This window comes from Gracilinanus agilis, chromosome 2 (genome assembly GCF_016433145.1).
Source record: "Gracilinanus agilis isolate LMUSP501 chromosome 2, AgileGrace, whole genome shotgun sequence".
NCBI classification, from domain to species: Eukaryota; Metazoa; Chordata; class Mammalia; order Didelphimorphia; family Didelphidae; genus Gracilinanus; species Gracilinanus agilis.
In genome coordinates this window covers 654,068,330-654,086,552 of record NC_058131.1, presented here as the reverse complement: position 1 = coordinate 654,086,552, position 18,223 = coordinate 654,068,330, and the positions used below count along the sequence as shown (strand labels likewise).

At 36.0% G+C, this 18,223-nt stretch overlaps 1 protein-coding gene across 1 annotated transcript in view; it reads right to left on the bottom strand.

The window, feature by feature from the left end:
• FRMPD2 (FERM and PDZ domain containing 2) overlaps positions 1–18,223 on the bottom strand; it is a 165,046-nt gene that overhangs the window by 53,029 nt on the left and 93,794 nt on the right. The window contains exons 21-24 of the mRNA XM_044660226.1: positions 13,803–13,819; positions 12,179–12,326; positions 7,327–7,541; positions 5,596–5,694 (exon numbers count right to left, since the gene is read on the bottom strand). Coding sequence (XP_044516161.1) covers positions 5,596–5,694; positions 7,327–7,541; positions 12,179–12,326; positions 13,803–13,819 — 479 coding nt within the window. The remainder of the gene's footprint in view (positions 1–5,595; positions 5,695–7,326; positions 7,542–12,178; positions 12,327–13,802; positions 13,820–18,223) is intronic.

Here is an 18,223-nt window from a genome sequence, read left to right as displayed (position 1 = left end):
GAAGGAAGGAAGGAAGGAAGGAAGGAAGGAAGGAAGGAATGAAGGAAGGAAGGAAGGAAGGAAGGAAGGAAGAGACATAGAAAGAAAGGAGACAGAGAGACAAAGAAAGAAAGAAAGATGGACAGACAGACAGACAGGTAGACAGACTGATTGATAGATTGATAGATATAGATAAATGATAGATACACAGATAAATGAGAAAGTGAGAGAGATGGACAGACAGGTAGATAGAGTGATAGATAGATAGATAGATAGATAGATAGATAGATAGATAGATAGATAGATAGATAGAGATAAATGATAAATACATAGATAAATGACATAGATAGATAGATAGATAGATATAGATAAATGATAGATTGATAGATATAGATAAATGAGAGAGAGAGAGAGAGAGAGAGAGAGAGAGAGAGAGAGAGAGAGAGAGAATTATAAGAAAAGGACAGTGTATCACTTTGTCTAAACCATCAGGTGTAACTCAAGAGAGTGGTGGTAGAGAAGACTAAAAGAATTGATTGGGGTCACATCACAAAAGACAAGGAAAGTCATGCTAGAGAGCTAGGATTTTATTCTGTAGGCAATAGGAAGCTACTGAAATTTTATGAGGAGGCAAATGACATAACCAAAAATACTATAGTTTTTGCCTTTTGAATGCACTTTCATTATGTATACAATTCATGTCACACCAAACTCCTGGTCAGAAACACAAACCTCAGATTTCCTCTGGGAAAATATAATCTACTTTAGAATTAATTTACTTTTGACATGATTTCCAGGAACGCATTGCAGTGATGATTATACCAATAATTAATAATAATCACAGATGTAGATAAGTATCTTTAATTAGAAGAATTTGAATAATTTATTTCTTATATGAAACTTCCAGTTTCATGTCATCTATTGGCTAAACCCACACGGCAAGATAAATGCAAGGCTTAAAATTAAACAGACTGCAATTTCAATTCAGTTCAGTTCAACTGCCATTAATTGCCTGATGGTGGGGAAAGGACTGTGCTGGGTATTATGGATTTCAGTCTGTTTCATTTGAGAGATGTGGGATATTTTGTTTTTGATCCAGACCTATGTATCTCAGCAACTCATCTATAACTTAAAGTCTTGGAGAAGGGATTCTCAACCTGGTTTATGTTATGTATCCCTTGGTGGTCTGTTAAAAACTATAGACCTCGTCCCAGAATAAAGTTGTGTATAAAATAAAAATAAATATAAATATAGTTACCAATGAAATCAATTATATTAAAATAACTATCAAAATGCATCTGCATTTGTGTGTATATATGTAATTATATACATACAGGAATGTGTTTTACATCATATACATAATGCATAATTATTACCCTATCCAGAAGATGGCAGTTGTCCATTGGTGAGACCTTGCCTCAGTCAGCCATCTGCTGCCCTCTCCTGGCCATGGCTGATACCACTAGGTCCCCCGAGGATCTAGGACCCTGCTAACAGCCTAGCCAAGGGTCCTTTTGGAATTCAGTAGCACCTCTTAAAATGTTGTACAGAGTTCCTCACTTTAGTGACTTGTACAAGGTGCTGATTACAGTCTATGGTACAACTCCTTTGGATATGGAATTATACTGCCTGTATTGTTTTATAGCTTTCATAAATTTTTGCATTCAGGGATGTTAAAATAGAGTCTGTGGTCTCATGGCAGAGAGGCAATGGACAGATTTCAGGTGATCTGAAAACTTGGATGGGGAAAAATTAATTTTTCTATTTTTGCTAGGCTCTAATTGAAATTTAGCATTTCCTTTGATTATGTAGACAAAACATTCTTCATGAAAGATTCAATAGACTTCATCAGACTGCCAGAGTGGTCCAGGACCCACAAAAATAATTAAGAACCCCAAAGTCTAGATTGCAAACTCTTTTTTAAAAGTCTCTCCTTCTCTCTTACTCCCCTCTTTCGGTCCCTCTTTTCTTTCCTTCCTTCCTCCCTTCCTTCCTTCCTTCATTTCTCTTTTTCTTTCTCTCTCTTTTTCTTTCTCTTTCTTTCTTTCTCTCTATCTCTCTGACTCTTTCTTTCTCCCTCCTTCTCCCTCTCCCTCCCTCCCTTTCTTCCTTCCTTCCTTTCTCTTTTTCTCTTTCTCTCTTTCTTTCTCTCTCTTCCTCCCTTCCTCCTTTCTTTCCTTTCTTCCTTTCTCTCTTTCTCTCTCTCTGACTCTCTCTTCCTCCCTCCCTCCCTTCCTTCCTTCCTCCTTCCCTCACTCCCTCTCTTCATTCCTTCTTTCCTTCCTTTCTGTTTTTCTTTCTTTCTGTTTGCCTTTCTCTTTCCCATAATGAGATTTTAATATACTTTTTGACTCAATTCAATTTAATGTAAACATTTTCCACTAAGGCAAGCCTGGCAGAGAGGCAATACCTTGGAGTCAGAAGATAGGGGTTCAAGGCTTGCCTCTGAGTCTTACTGGCTGTGTAACTCTGGGCAAGTCCCTTAACCTCTTATTGCCTCCCCTATATAACTACCTAAGATGAGAAGGTACACACTAGTTGCTGATGTGCATTGAGAAGAAAATCACAGATACTGAGCAACCAGAAACTCTCGTTTTTTGTGAATAAGCACATATATAAAAGGTTAAATGTTGAAGTGGAGATAAAAAATGCTTTGTCCAGGTTTTACAGATAAGTGCTCAGACTTAAGTACAGACCAAAAATGACTATTCTATTAGTAGGAATGGGAACATACATCAAGAAAAATCCCACCAAGGATGCTAATAATTTCATTTGACTATGAATGTTTTAGTTCAATCAAGTCAGTAAGCTGGTACTTAAGCCTAGGTGCCATGTGCTTACCCCTACGACATCAGGCACTATACTAAGCTCTGGGGATATGAAGAAAGGCAAAAGACAATCCACATTCACAAAGAATTTAAAGTCTAATGTCTAGTGGGAGAAAGCAACATACAACCACTTACATGCAAACATGATATTATGGAGTAATTTGGAAATAGTCAGCAGAAGAAAGGCACTAGCATTAAGAAGGATCAAGAAAGGCTCTTTCACATACAGCAGGAATTTAGTTGAGATTTAAATCAAGTCAGGAGATAGAGATGAGGAGGGAAAAAATTCCAGGGATGGGAGATAGCAAGAGAACAGTAAATGGGAGAGACTATATGATGATTAAAAACACTCTTTTTTTGCCACGTATGAACCTCAACAAATTAATAGAATACTGACATAACTGATAGCATTAGTCTTATCAACTCTAATAGATTTAAGTTTCTTAAGGACAGGACTCATCTTTTGAACATCAAACAGAGCAATAGACACATTAATAAATAAATAAAACCCAGTGCATGTCCTTATTCCTCACATCAGCATTTCTTTACCTGTTACAATATAATGGAAGAAACCTTAGAAACCATCTAGCAGCAGTTTCCTTTGTTCCCCAAAAGAAAAACATGAAACCCTGAGTGGCAAGTTGACTTTCCCAAAGTAAATATTGATTATTAATTAAGTTAATGTTGATTATTTGTTCCATTAATGAAATTTATACAATACACAAAATACCTAAAAGTCTATTCATTCTTACCTTTCTGGTGTTATATCACAAACTGAGTAGCAGTTTTGCCTTACATCTTCTTCTAAAGAGGTAACTAATTCTGGAACAGTAGTTTCTTGGTGATGAAGCCATGAACATTTGTGAGAAACCTCTGGATGAGTTAATAATATATTCCAAGGTCCCTTTTCACTTCCATTAGAGCCCCACTCTTCCTTATTAATGGTCTTCTGAAAAGAAATTGTCTTAGATTCCACATTTTCCTCTGATTCCACTGATGAACTGCCCCTCTCACTGTCACACGAATCCAAGTCACTCTTGTGTTCCAGAGTAAGGTGTTCAGCTCTGGAAAATTTTTTGTCTGGAGAGGATGTCGGTGTCTATTAGGAATTTTAAAGGAAATTAAAATCTGAACCTGTCTCTTTCTCCAAACAAAATTCTAAGAAATGGTTCTTGGTTTATAGCTTTCATCTTCTCAGATCCCTCTTTTTTCAGTCTAAATAAAATAAAACCACTTTTCCCTCTCTAGATTTTCCCTCTTAGCTCTCTAACATATCTTCATTTTTTTCTACCCCATCTTTTTTATTTACTGTCTCCCAAGGCTTTATTTTTGGCTTCTAGCTCTTCTTCTTCATAATTTCTACCACTCAAAACTCCTGGAACTCATTTGTAACTTCTTTTTGGTCTTCCCATATTTCTAGTTGCACATTTCATTCTTTTCCCTGAAATACCCTGAGTATATTGTTATATTCTCAAATATGACTGAATAGCAGAGGGTGAAAACTAATTTACAAAGAGTTACAAACTATAATCCTTCTTGTAAGATGGAAGAACCACTAAGTCTTATTGTCCCTGATACTGTGCTCTATAGACTTACTAGATCTGATCATCTATCCAATCATTAGCTATCTTTCAGATCCTTGAGTATGGTCATCTGATTTGCTTATGCACTAAGAAATCCTTGGCCTTGGTATCTACACTTTCATTGAACCAGAAAAGACATTAAGTCATTATCATTCTATTTATCCTTCAGCTGTTACTTCACAATTAGAATTGTGAGCTCCTAGAAAGCAGAGACTGTCTCATTTTGATACGTGGTAAGCATTTAAATTTTTTTCTTCATTCCTTTCATCCTTCCATCTTTCCTTCCTTCCCTTAGTCCTTCCTTTTCTTTCTTCCTTTTCTCCTTTACCCTCATTCCTTCCTTTTTCCCTCTCTCACCCATTTTTTGCTTCCTTCTTCTCCCTTTCTTCCTAGCTTCTTCCATCCCTCTCTCTTTCCTCCCTTCCTTCCTTTGTTCATCTTTCCTTTTTTTTCTTCATAGCTCCCATATTTGGAACACATAAAGGATTTTCTTTCTCTCATCAGTTTTCTCTAAATCATTTAGATTAAATCTCATAAACCATAAACTTCTAAAAGAAAGGATGTGGTCTATGATCTTTTTTCTTGTTCAATTGTAAGCTCCTTGAGGGCAAGGATTATCTTTCTCTTTTCTTCATCTCTCTATTGCTTAGCACAGTGCCTAACACATAGTAGATGCTTAATTACTGCTTAATGACTTAATGTATAATTGTTAAATGCTCTTGATGATGATGATTCCTTTCCCTTTATAAAAGACTAAGCACATTTTTCTACATTACTCTCTCTTAGAAGAGATGTATATTCAATTTAGTCGATGAATGACCTCTTCTGTAGTTCTTTTGCTTTCTAACTTAAAAATTCCATCCTTTTGCGCTTTCTTAGATTATAGAGTGACTGACAAAAGGAAAATATAAATTGAGTCCACACTTTGGAATCTGGTTCTAGTTGACTCAAATACAAAAGGAGAATGGAATAAGGGAATGGAAGGAATGGGAGGAAAATCTGAATGAAAAGATAAAGGTACAATAGTATCTTTTTAACAAATTCTTTACATTTATAATGAAAGATGTTCACTACTATTTAGGTAAGAAATTTGCCATTGAACTCTTTTCCTGCAAATAAAACTAAGGCAATAAGTGTAAATAAAAATATACATCTAAATTTCCAGATAAGAAAAATTTGATCTAAAAAAGTATATCTCATCTTACCAGCAAATCTTGGTCTATTTCAGGCAGTGTGCCTTTAAGTGGTCTACAGAGACGCAAGGTAACCTTGTCAGGAGCACCTCTCAGCAGGTGAAGTACATCCTAAAAGTCACATACATGGATGTTACCAATGGCTAGTGAATTAGTGTATCTATAGATTACAGGTTCAGAGCTAGTAAAGATGGTCATTTTAGCTAATCTCTTTGTACTACAGATGAGAGATCCTGGGCTCAAAGTTAAGTGACTTGCCCAAAATCATACAGGTTTCAAGTGGGAGATGTTTTGAGTTGTTTTGACCCTAATCCATAATTATTTCCATCGTGCTATGCTACTTTGGTTATGCATTGAGCAACATGTTGCTCCCATTCCATTTTTCTACCTTTCCTAAATGAGTCCTTAAGTCAACTTCTGCCAACTCTTCAGTGTGAGCATTCATACTTCAGATATTGGCAGACATTAGGTTATTTTTTTCATTGATTGTTTAGTTAAGAAAGTGATGAAGAAAATATTAATAATGTAAATTAAACTTACAAATGTGTGACTATGTACATTTATATTTATATTTATATTTAATAATCTTTACCTTCTGTCTTAGAATCAATACTAAATATTGGGCCCAAGGCAGAAGACAGTAAGGACTAGGCAATTGGAGTTAAGTGACTAGCTCAAGGTTATACAGCTTGAAAGCATCTGAGGACAAATTTGAACCCAGGACCTTCCATCTCTAGGTCTGAATCTATCCATTGAGCCACCTCCCTGCTCCTCCTTATTTTTCAGAGAGATGGTTATTAAACATCCACCAACACATCCTTGCCTTTCCTCTTATAATAATGTTCTAAAGAGAGGCCCCATATATCCCCACACACAATTATATTGCATAAAATTTCAGGATAGTTTATAGTCAGTATTATTTTTCAGAATTTTCATTTCTAAAACTGTCCATTTTAGGTAAATGGCCTATATTTGAGAAGAACCAGTATTTGAACCAAGGTGACATCATCTTCTTTTTATCCTCTCTTATCTTCATCATTTCCTCTTTTTTTCCATTTGTGAAGATAAATTTTAACAATTGAATATAGGCTATACTAAGACCTCTGAGGAAAAAGTGCTCTATGTAAACAGATGAAAGAATAGCTTGTTAAGTCCAACTGCAGCCCCATGTGAGCACTTGAATAAAATCTTTTCCCATATTCTCCAGATGACTATAGTACATAATAAAAAAAATCCACTAAATTCTGTGGTTAATGAGAAAACCAAGGACTAACAATTATAGTATTTTGCATTTACCTCCTTTTAAATTGCTTAGGAATGAAAGAAATTGATTCCAGAGTTGGCCTAGAATTGGCCAATCAATGAAGTTGAAGATGAAATAGACAGTATTTTAATGTGTTTGGTAGTTGAGTCATATATAATATGTCCTCCAAAGTAATATTTCCCATTATACACACTAAAGTGCATAAATCAAATATACAGGTCAGAATATTGTGTGTGGTGTGATAATTAAGTTAATTATAATCAATACCAACCCAGTGCTGCCCATTTCCAAAGCTATGAAATAGAAAATTAAATGCAGATAATTATTCTGCATAAATGTTCTATCCTTCCAGCCAAAGATGATTTCTTCACCTGTAATCTTTAGACAGAAAAGTAATTTAAAGCGGTGAGCCTGATGAAATTCAGCTTGACCTTAATTATATGCTACCATGAGGAGCATCATTTGATAAGCTCCAATACCTGGTAAGAGAGGCCTTGTGTAGGCTTTCCATTCACAGCCAGGATAATATCTCCAACTGCAATTTCCCCATTCTCTTCAGCTGGCTGCCCTGGAAACAGCCTCTTAATCCTCACGACATAACTTCTAAGGTGATCTGAGCTCTCCCTTGCCATCTGGAGGAAGCTGAATCCAAGGCCACTGGAGTTCTTCTTCAGAGTGACCTCAAATGTGTTATCTGTTTGATGAGCAGTCAATAAAAGGAATTCATCAGTAGATGAGCTCTGGGATTATTCCCCACAGTGATTGAAACAAATGGAAACTATGTAAGAGCTTTACTCTAAACTTACAATCCCCCCAAAAAATATAAAGCAAATTTTTCACAATTTCAAATTTAATTTTGCAATTTTCCATTTTTTGTTAAAATTATATACATGAATGCAAAAATTCTCTCATGTACATACAGTCCACTTGAGTTTTTGACATTACCTTTTCAGGCCTACCAATCTTAAGAGTCTGCAAAACTTTCATGAAACAAAAGTTCAAATAATTGGGTTAAACAATCCAAAATAATCAGATTAGGAGAGAATTGTTTCTAAAAATGGGAATTATCTTCCAAATTCTCTAGGTGATTGCCAAATTCTTCATTTTGTTCTGCTATGTGGACTTAAAACATAATAGGTACCCTTGCATATCATGTATTCAAATTTGTACAAGAGAATAAGATGGCCTGTCAGAAAAACCAGCGTTTTTTCCTGCAGGATGGTAGGCAGAACAGAGACCCAACAATGGTGATGGTGAGTGTGCATTGGAAGGAGTACTGATTTAGGGTCAGTGGACTTCTCAAATCCTTGAAAGGCTACTTATCACCTGTGCGACTATGTAAATCATTTAATTGCTCTGAGCCTCAATTTCTTCTTCAGCAAGAAGAGGGGATGGGAATGGATGATCTCCATGGAGAACCAGGATAATTCTATGATAATCTTAGCTCAATATTCTACATGGACTTATGGTTTATAGAGGACTCTTCTTAGGACAACCCAGGGTGAATAAGCAGTCAATATATGGACATTATTAGCCTTGCTTTGTTGGTATTCTGTCATTTCAGTCATGTTTGACTTTTCATGCCCCCATTTGGGTTTTCTTAGCAAAGATGCGATTTCTTCTCCAGCTCATTTTACAGATGAAGAAACTGAGAAACAGGATTAAGTAAACAGGGTCGCAGAGCTAGTAAGTGTCTGAAGTCAGATATGAACTCAAGAAAATGAGTCTTCCTAAGCAATCACCCTAATGTAAATATTAATAATATGGAAATAGGTCTTGATCAATGACACATGTAAAACCCAGTGGAATTGCTTGTTGGAGGTGGATTGGAGGAGGGGATGGAAAGAACATGAATCATGTTACCATGGAAAAAATATTCTAAATTAATTAAATAAATAAAAATTTTCTAATTAAAACAAAAAAGGAAGACTCATCTTCCTGACTCAGGGCAGGCACTCTATCTACTATGTCATCTAGCTGCCCAGCCCTACTTCACAGGTAAGGAAACAGGAGCATTTGATGACTTTTCCAGAAAGCTAGAAGTGCAGTGCTTAAACTCAAGACCTGGGTCCAAGTACTTACTTTGACAATAGTTAGGTAACCATGTGTCTTAGGTATTATTCCTTCTACCTAGGCTTTGAACATGAGGAGCTCCTTAGCCATGGAGACAGAAGTCAATATGGATCAAGAGAATGCACTGTTTCAGCTTGGAAGGAATCTTACATAAACTACTATCAAAAAGGAAGAGTAGGTTTTTTTTGCCTTTGATGAATCATATATTCTCTGAGGGGTCATTATAATTAGTGACCTATGTGCCAACCCATTGGAGAATTTCACTAGTATATTCTTGCTACGTGTTTGTTTATATATCTTAACTAAGTTTTTATATTAAGTAAACTGATTTTTTTAAAGTTTCACTCATTAATTCAACCATTCTCATCCAGAATTTCTTTTTTTTTATTATTTTTTAAACCCTTGTACTTCGGTGTATTGTCTTATAGATGGAAGATTGGTAAGGGTGGGCAATGGGGGTCAAGTGACTTGCCCAGGGTCACACAGCTGGGAAGTGGCTGAGGCCGGGTTTGAACCCAGGACCTCCTGTCTCTAGGCCTGACTCTCCCTCCACTGGGCTACCCAGCTGCCCCTCATCCAGAATTTCTATCTGGGGCCATTGTGTATTTTGTGTAAGATATAAGCTTTACATAACAAAAGTATCTCCTTAGTCTAATCTACTAAGTTACACAATGGTAGCATTCTATGCCCATAAAGGGAGTTCCTACACTGGAAATTCTTCACACTGGAAAAAAGTCTGTGCTTTGGCAAAACCATTTAAGGGAATCTAATGCTTTAATAACTTACCAAGTTTTTAAGCCTTTTTTATCTTTTCTCTATCAAAGATGTCAAGGTGTCATTTATTTTTTCAAACTTTTTTTTACTGGAGTCAATGCAGCTGTGAAAGAATATGATTACCTTTTCTTTCTCTCTACTATGATCAGCAAATAGTTAAGGTGATATTAGACATAGGAAAGATAGGTGGACTTCATCTTTTCTTGCCCCAGAGAGTAGAATTAGAAATGTGTAGAAATTGTAGAGAAGTAGGTTTCAGTTTAGCATCATGAAAATTTTCATGGTTATTTTATTTATAACAAAAATAGTGGTCACAAATTTCTCCAATTAGATAATGAGCTTCTTTCCTTGAGAGAATGGATGGTCCTTTACCTTTCTCTGTATCTCTAGTCCCTGGCTTAAATAACTGACTCCTTTATATATCTTATTTGAGCTTCATAACAACCTTGTTGGATGGGGATGGGGAACCCAATATGATGCCTCCATTTTATAAGTGAGAAAACTGAGGCTCAGAGGCATTATATACCTTGCCCAGAGTGGCACAATTAATACAGTTAAGATGCAGGATTGAAATCCTAATCTTCTTCACTCACTGTCCAATAATAATATCTACTCCTCCATATTGCCTTTCCAACTAATCGGTCAGTCAAGATTATAAAATAAGGCAAAAACAGTCCCTTCTCTCAAGAAGATCATAATCTACTGGGCAAGACTTGCAAGTAACTGGGTACAAACAAGATATTTTTGGGGGAGCTAGGAGTGGAAACCCTTATCCACTCCTAGACTGGGGTCAGGAAGAACAGAGTTCACATCTGGTATCATTTACTAACTAGCTGTGTGATCCTGAGCATGTTACTTAGCTTCTGTTTCTCTCTATTTCTTCATCAATAAAATGAGAATAATAATAGCACACACCTCCCAGGGTTGTTGTGAGGACCAGATCAGATAGTAACTGTAAAGCACTTAGCACAGCACCTGGCACATAGTAAGCACTACATAAATGAGAGTTATTAAGTTTTATATTTATAGTATATTTTAAGAGATATAGGATAAAATAGGGTAATCTCAAAAGGAAAGCACTAAGATGGAAAACTGAGGAAGGTTTCTTGCGGAAGATGGGACTTTAGTGGAAACTTGAAACAAGCTAAGGAGTTGGAAGAGATGATAAAGGAAAAATTCCAGGCATGGGATATGGCCAATAGAAATGCATTGAATGAGAAGATAGAATGTCATGTGTGATGAACAAGGTGGTCAGTGTAAATGGATTGCAGAGTTCATGGGATGAGTTAGATGTAAGACTAGGAAAGTTGAACTTTCCTATGTTCATGAAGGGCTTTAAAAGTCAAACAGAGGATTTTCTATTTGATCATATAGTTAATAGAGTACCACCTGGTTAGACCTGTGGTTAAGAAAGATCATTTTGATAACCAAGTAGAGAATGATCTCAAATGAAGAGAGAATTGAGTTAAAGAGATCAACCCACAGGCTATTGCACTAGTACAAGCATAAGGCAATGAGGACCTGTACCATGATGGTGGCAGTATCAGAAAAGAGATGGGGTAGTATTTGAAAGATGTCATCCCCCAAAAAAACCTGTGATAATATTGCCATCACCAGAATATGAATTGCCAGCTGCTAAAACTGTCTACTAAATTATGAAGACCATCTATTAAGGCACAGGAGTTGACTGGGCTGCCTTAATTAATTTTCCACCACTGAGAATCTGTAAGGCAAAGGTTGAGTGACTACTTGCTAGGAATGTTGTAAGGAATATTTCTTTTCTGGAAGGGGTCAGGCTAGCTCTTTTCCAACTCTAAAATCTGCTATTTACCACAGGATCTGCATTGGGACTGAAAAAAAATCCCACTATAATAAGATTTAAAATAGCTTAGCATCAAACATGGCTGGCTTTGGAATTCAATGTTCCCTTAGGGCAAAGCAAATTAATCAGCAAAGGGCTTTGAGACAGGGAGTGAGAAGGTGTCTGTTACTTCTAAGCAAATTGATGGGGGTGGGGTGTGTCGTTCTCATTTTCAGAGGGGGTGAGTCTTCTTATGTACCATATTAACCTAAAATGCAGCATCGCAGCATCTTATTAACACTCCAAAAGATAAAAGACTTGACCAATCAAAGCTCCTCTGTCATACTTCAAGATGGAAAATGGCTCCATTCTCCAAATCCAATCTTAATCTCAAACGCTTTCAAACAAATCTAGTCAGAATCAAGCCACAATTTCTGGAACAAGCTGAAAAGAATATCCTGCCTTGTGAGCATTTTTGGCATCTTACCCTTTTCAGAAATATGCTTAATTATTCTGCCTTCTATCCCATCAGGGAAGATACCCAGTTCCTTATCAGCATCATTCTGTTTTCTCTTTAACACCTATAGAAATCATTTTTTTCCATGTCCTTTTTTTAGTTCACTATTTCAACACCACACGAGGACAATATGACAATAGTAACACTCGATTCCCTCTCCTCTCACCATCTGTCACCAAGGCGAAGCTCTCAGGGTTGTCAGGCAAGGTTGTTGCTAAGGAAACAGCCACACATTCATCTTTCTTTCTGTCATCAGCAGATGGACACTGCTCTGCCGGTCTCCGGTCTCTCCTTTCTAAAACCAGCCTTGCAACCTGCAAGGATGGAGGGAGAAATGCAATTTACATATCATACAGAGAACATGAGCTTTCCCATCTCTCAAGAAATTCTGCTTCTCCCTCTCGTGATCTGCTAGATAAGAAGAAACTGCTTAGGCTCCAAATTCATCTTCCCTAGTTGTTTTTCCTGACACAGCACTAAAAGCATCTGACTGGAAATTACACATAGGAAGATCTTTGGCCAGGTCCAATTAACTAGGAAGCTGCAACAAGTCTCAGTAAAGGGGCTGGGGACCAGAATGACTCTATGAATTCTTAATAGAAAAAATAATTGCCAATCAACCAGTTCTCCACCTTGGTCTGGGCTTCTGAAATGCATAAATCATGTCAAATCTTTTACTCCATATTATGGTTATCTACATGATATCCCTCTTTAGACTATAAATTATTTTTTGTTGTTGTTATAAAGATACTTTATTTTACCAATTGCATGTAAAAACAAATTTTCACATAAGTTTTCTAAAGTTATATGATCCAAATTATTTCCTTCCCTCTCTTCCCTTTCCCCTCCCAGAGCTGGCAAGCAAATCGATGAGTTATACATATATTGTCATGCAAAACATACTTCCATATTCTTCACTTTTATAAGAGAATGATATATAAAGCCAAAACCCCAAAATATAAATGCAAATAAAGTAAAGGGCAGAATCATATACTTTGATCTGCATTCTGACTCTGATAGTTCTTTCTCTAGAGCTCATTAGCATTCTTTGTCATAAGTCCCTCAGAATTGTCCCGGATCTTTGTATTGCTGAGAGTAACAAAGACTATCACAGTTGATCATCCCACAGCATTGCTGTTTCTGTGAGGAAAGTTCTTCTGGTTCTGATTATTTTGCTCTGCATCAGTTCATATAGATCTTCCTAGCTATCATCCTATTCATCATTTCTAATAGCACAATAGCATTCCATCACCATCATAATGCCACATTTTTTTCAGCCATTCCCTAATTGATGGACATCCCTTTAATTTCCAGTTCTTTGCCACCACAAAAAAATAGCATAAATATTTTTGTACAAATAGGTCCTTTCTCCCTCTCTTTTTAAATTTCTTTAGGATACAGACCTACTAGTGGTATTATTGGATCAAAGGGTATGCACTGATTTATAGCCTTTTGGACATATAGACTACAAATTTTTGAGAAAAGAAACCATCTCATCTAAACTTTGCACTTCTCCATTGCCTCTAAACTCTGCATATCAGGACTCTATTTAACACTAGTTGAATAGATGAATGAACAAATTTGTAGACTGTTTATGTTGAGACTAAACACATGATTAGTGTGGATCAACCAAACATTTGTTGCAGGTAACCACCTGGGGGAAAGGGTAGGACATAGGGTATTGCCACCATTAGCTAATCAGGAAATTGAGGAATCATGAAGTAAAAATGGCTTACAAGTAGTAAGTCAAAGAGTCAGGATTTAATTATTGCTCAAATGATTATTTTTACCATATCAAAGTCATCCCCTTACAACAAAAAGCAGTGAGCCAAAAATAGAATGAAAAGAGATGGATTTGGGAAAAATATATTCAGTAAAAGTAAAGATAGTCATAGGGATAAGACTTGTGAGTTCCTTAATATGAAGAATGCTCTCTTCTTCTCTGCATCTTCTCTGCAACTCATAATCTAAAAGTTGCTCAAAATGCTGGCTTGTCAAAAAATATCACAACCAGCATGTAACAAACAGGATGTGAATTCAAGTCTTCTGGGCTCTAAAGCTATGTTGCCTTTTGAATCAAATATAGCTGATGTAATTCTGATATCTAGAATCTATCAGAAACAAGATTTTTAAGGGTACTATCCATCCCTCTGTGAATAAAGGACAAAAGATCTAAACAAGCATTTCTTGAAGAAGAAAACACAAGTGATAAATAATCACTTGGAAATGTTTAAACACTTTCGTATCAAATAAATGCAATGAAAACATCTTTGGGATATCATATTACATCCACTAAATTGGAAAATATTTAAAATGATCAAAATCCCATGGTGGCAGGTCTGTTGGGAAACAGGCACACTATTATACTGCTGGTGGAGAATCCATTAAGTACAATTTTATTGAACATAATAAGATGAGTTATAATAGGAGTTATAAAACTGATCATTCCCTTTCATTTAGTGATTACACTACCACGATTATACTCAAAGGATGTTACCAAAAAGCAGGAGGGAGGGAGGAAGAAACATGGAAGGGAAGACTAAAGGGAAGACTACTCTATGCAAAAAATGTTCATAGCAGCTTTATACATAACAGAGAAAATGGAATCAGTCTGTGTGGTCAGCAATTAAAGACTGGCTGAATAAGTTATAGTATGCTAATGTAATGAAATGTTGCTATACTACAAAATGACAAATATGAAAATGACAAAGAAATATAGGAAAACTTAATGAAAGTGATATAGAGAAAAGAAAGCAAAAGCAAAATAATAACACCTTATTTTGGCTACAGAAAAATAACAGCAATGATATCTATTATGTTCATGGCTAGAAAATGTTTAAAAAGAGGGACAAAGAAAATTAGTTATTTTATTGTTAAATTACATACCTCTTTTCCTTTTTACCAAATTGTAAGTAGTGTGGAGCTAGTATTATCAATACTTCTATTATTTTGTTTGTTTTTGTCAATATTATCATATTTGATGTTATATTATTTTAATCATTTTCTAGAATACAAAGGGACTTTGGACCATCACATCCAAACCTCATTTTATAGATAAAGAAATTGAAAGCCATTGGACAAATGATTTGTCTAAGTAAAATAGCAAAGTTAGAACTTAAATCCACATTTTCCAACTTGTAAGTTTATTATTTTTTCCACTAACTTATGCTGCCTTTCAAGGGCAAAAGAGATGGATTTTGGTTCCTACATGGTGCATTGTATAGAGTCCTGAACCTGAAGTCAGGAAGACAAGTTTGAATCCAGCATTTTCCATATACTAGTTCTATGACCCTGGACAAGTCGTTTAGTCATTATTTGCCTCAGTTTTCTCTATGGTAAAGTGAGGATAATAATTGTACCTATTTCCCAGGATTGTTGTGAAGGTCAAATGAAATAATAGTTTTAGACAACTTGGCACATAGAAGGTGCTCTTTTTTCCTTTTTTACTTTATTCAGTTGTCAGCCTTAAGTTCATAGAACATTAAAAGAGACTGCTTCCACAGAGCACTCTTTTATACCTCCAACTTTAGGTCATCTCTTTCTTCTTCCACATTGTACCCTGCCATCCTCACAGCTATCCTCCTAAATCTATTCTCTCTCAGTTTTTCACCCCTTGAAAAAAGCCAATTATACTTGGAAACTCCAGTTCCACTTCTCCCACTCCCATCTTTTTAAAAAATGTTTAAATTTTCTCTTATTACTATGAACTTAATAAGCATGAACAAATATGAACATTTCCACATTTAAAGCACAGAAGAAAGAGGACCACATAAAATCCCCTTTCTCTTCTAAAGCCTCTGTTGTCTGGCTCCCAACCTCATGACCAAATGGAATCTTCTCTAACCAAAGTTACTAATGATCTCTCATGATTGTTAAATCTAATGGCATCTTCTCCATCCTCATATTCTTCTTAACTTCTTTAAAGCATTTGATTCTACTGACTACTCCTCTCTTTCTAGATACTCAGCTCTCCTTGAGTTTTCATAATACTGTTCTCTTCTGGATGTTCTCCTACCTCTATGGCCACTTCTCAGTGTCCTTTGCTAATTCTTCACCCACATCACATCCACTAACAGTTAATGTGCTGCAAGACTCTCTTATGAGCCCTCTTCTTTTGGATCTCTACATTCTCTCACTTGGTGACTCCATCAGTTCCCACAGATTCCACTCTCATCTCTCATAAGCTCTTCATGAATGCTTGTTGTTTGATTTACTCTAAACAAATGACTTCCAGATTTATGTTAGCCCTCCTCAGCTCATCTTAGCACTAAAATGAAATAAATGTCTATTAGATATTTTAAACTAGATGTCCTATCAAATCCAATAGGTTCAAATTATTCAATATTTTCTTTCTTTCCTAGAACTGCTCTTCTTCCCAGCATCCCAATTATTGTCAAGAGCAACACCATCCTTGTAGAAATCCAGGTTACCTCCCAGTAACTTCAATATCACCCTTTATTCCTCATTCACACCCACCTTACCTATTAAATCAATTGCCAAATATTGTAATCTCTACTTTTGTAGCATCTTTCATTTATATTCTTTTGTCTCTACTCCCACTACTATCCTTGCTCAACCCTTCATAACCTTTCATATGGAGTATTGCAGTAACATCCAATTTGGTCTCCTTGTTTCAAGTCTTTTCCCATTCCAATTCCTCCTTCAACTAAGCACCAAAATTATTTCCCTAAACACAGGTCTGGCCATGTCATCCTTCTCTCTCCATTCAAAAGACTGTAATGCTTCCTTATTAACTCTAGGATCCAATGCAAACTACTTTGATATTGGAAGCTCTTCACAGTCCAGCTCCTTCCTACTTTCCCCATCTTCTGGCACATGAATCTCATCCATATATTTTCTACATTAGCAATACTGGTTTACTTGCTGTTCCTCCAACCCAACTCTCTGGCTCCATTTTCTGTTTCTTTGTACCAGCAGTCATCCATGCCTGGAATGCTCACCATCCTAACTTCTGATTTTTGAAACCTTCTTTTTCCTTTAAACTTCAGGTGCCAATCTTCTACATTAAGTCTTTTCTGATCCTTCCCCAGGAGCTAGTTTCTCCCTCTCAAAAATGCCTTGTGTTGTCTTTGTATATATGTTGGACATATTTATCTAGTAAGCATTGTTGTCTCCCTTGTTATAATGGAAGCTCCTTGAGGACAGGAACTGTATCATCTTTGTCCTCATATCACCAATGATTAACATGGTTTCTTGCACACAGCGTGAGTGTGCTTAATAAATGCTGATCGAAAGACTTATAGATTCTCAGTTCTTTTTTTTAATATAATGTCTTAGAATTGATATTAAGCAGTTCCAAGGCAGAAGAGGGGTAAGGGCTAGGCAATTGCCTAGGGTCACACAGTTAGAAAGCAACTGAGGCCAAATTTAAACTCAGAATCTCCTGTTTTCAGGCTTGACTCTTTATCCACTGAGCCACATAGCTGCCTTTGTATTCTCAATTCTTACAGCACAGAGTCAAAGAACCATATCTATTTGATAATTAATCAGAATAAATGAAATAAATAATATCAATAAATTAATAATAATGAATCTATCTGATCCTATATAGCAACATTGATATTTGTATTGCTAACTTCATAGAGCTCTTTAAGGAAAAAGCTTTGTAAAGCATTATATAAATGTTAGCGATCATTATTACCCTTGTACCCTCTCTCTATTGCTAGAATGACTTTTTGCACAGATTCGGTATCACCTATATCAAGATGGTCTGTAGAGATTATTATTGAACTCTGTTTGCTATAATCAATCAATTAATGAGCATTTATTTATTAAGCATCCTACTGAGTGCTTAATATACATATTAAGATAGATATTTCATTATATACACAAATATATATAAAGATAAAAAATTGATAATTCTTCTCACCAAGCTCATATCCTATTGGGTAAGATAAAATTCTCAAATATACACATATAAATATACAATGAATGTACATAAACATATCTAGATACACACACCTCACCAAACAGATGTGTACACTGTATCAGATGTGCATATACGTATATCTACTCACATACATATTCATATGCACATGTACATATGTGTAACCGTCCAGAGAGAGAGAAAAAGAGAGAGAGACAGAGAGACAGAAAGGAAAGGAGAGAGGGGGGGGGAGATGGAGAGAGAGGAAGAGACAGAGAGAGAGAGAGAGAGAGAGAGAGAGAGAGAGAGAGAGAGAGAGAGAGA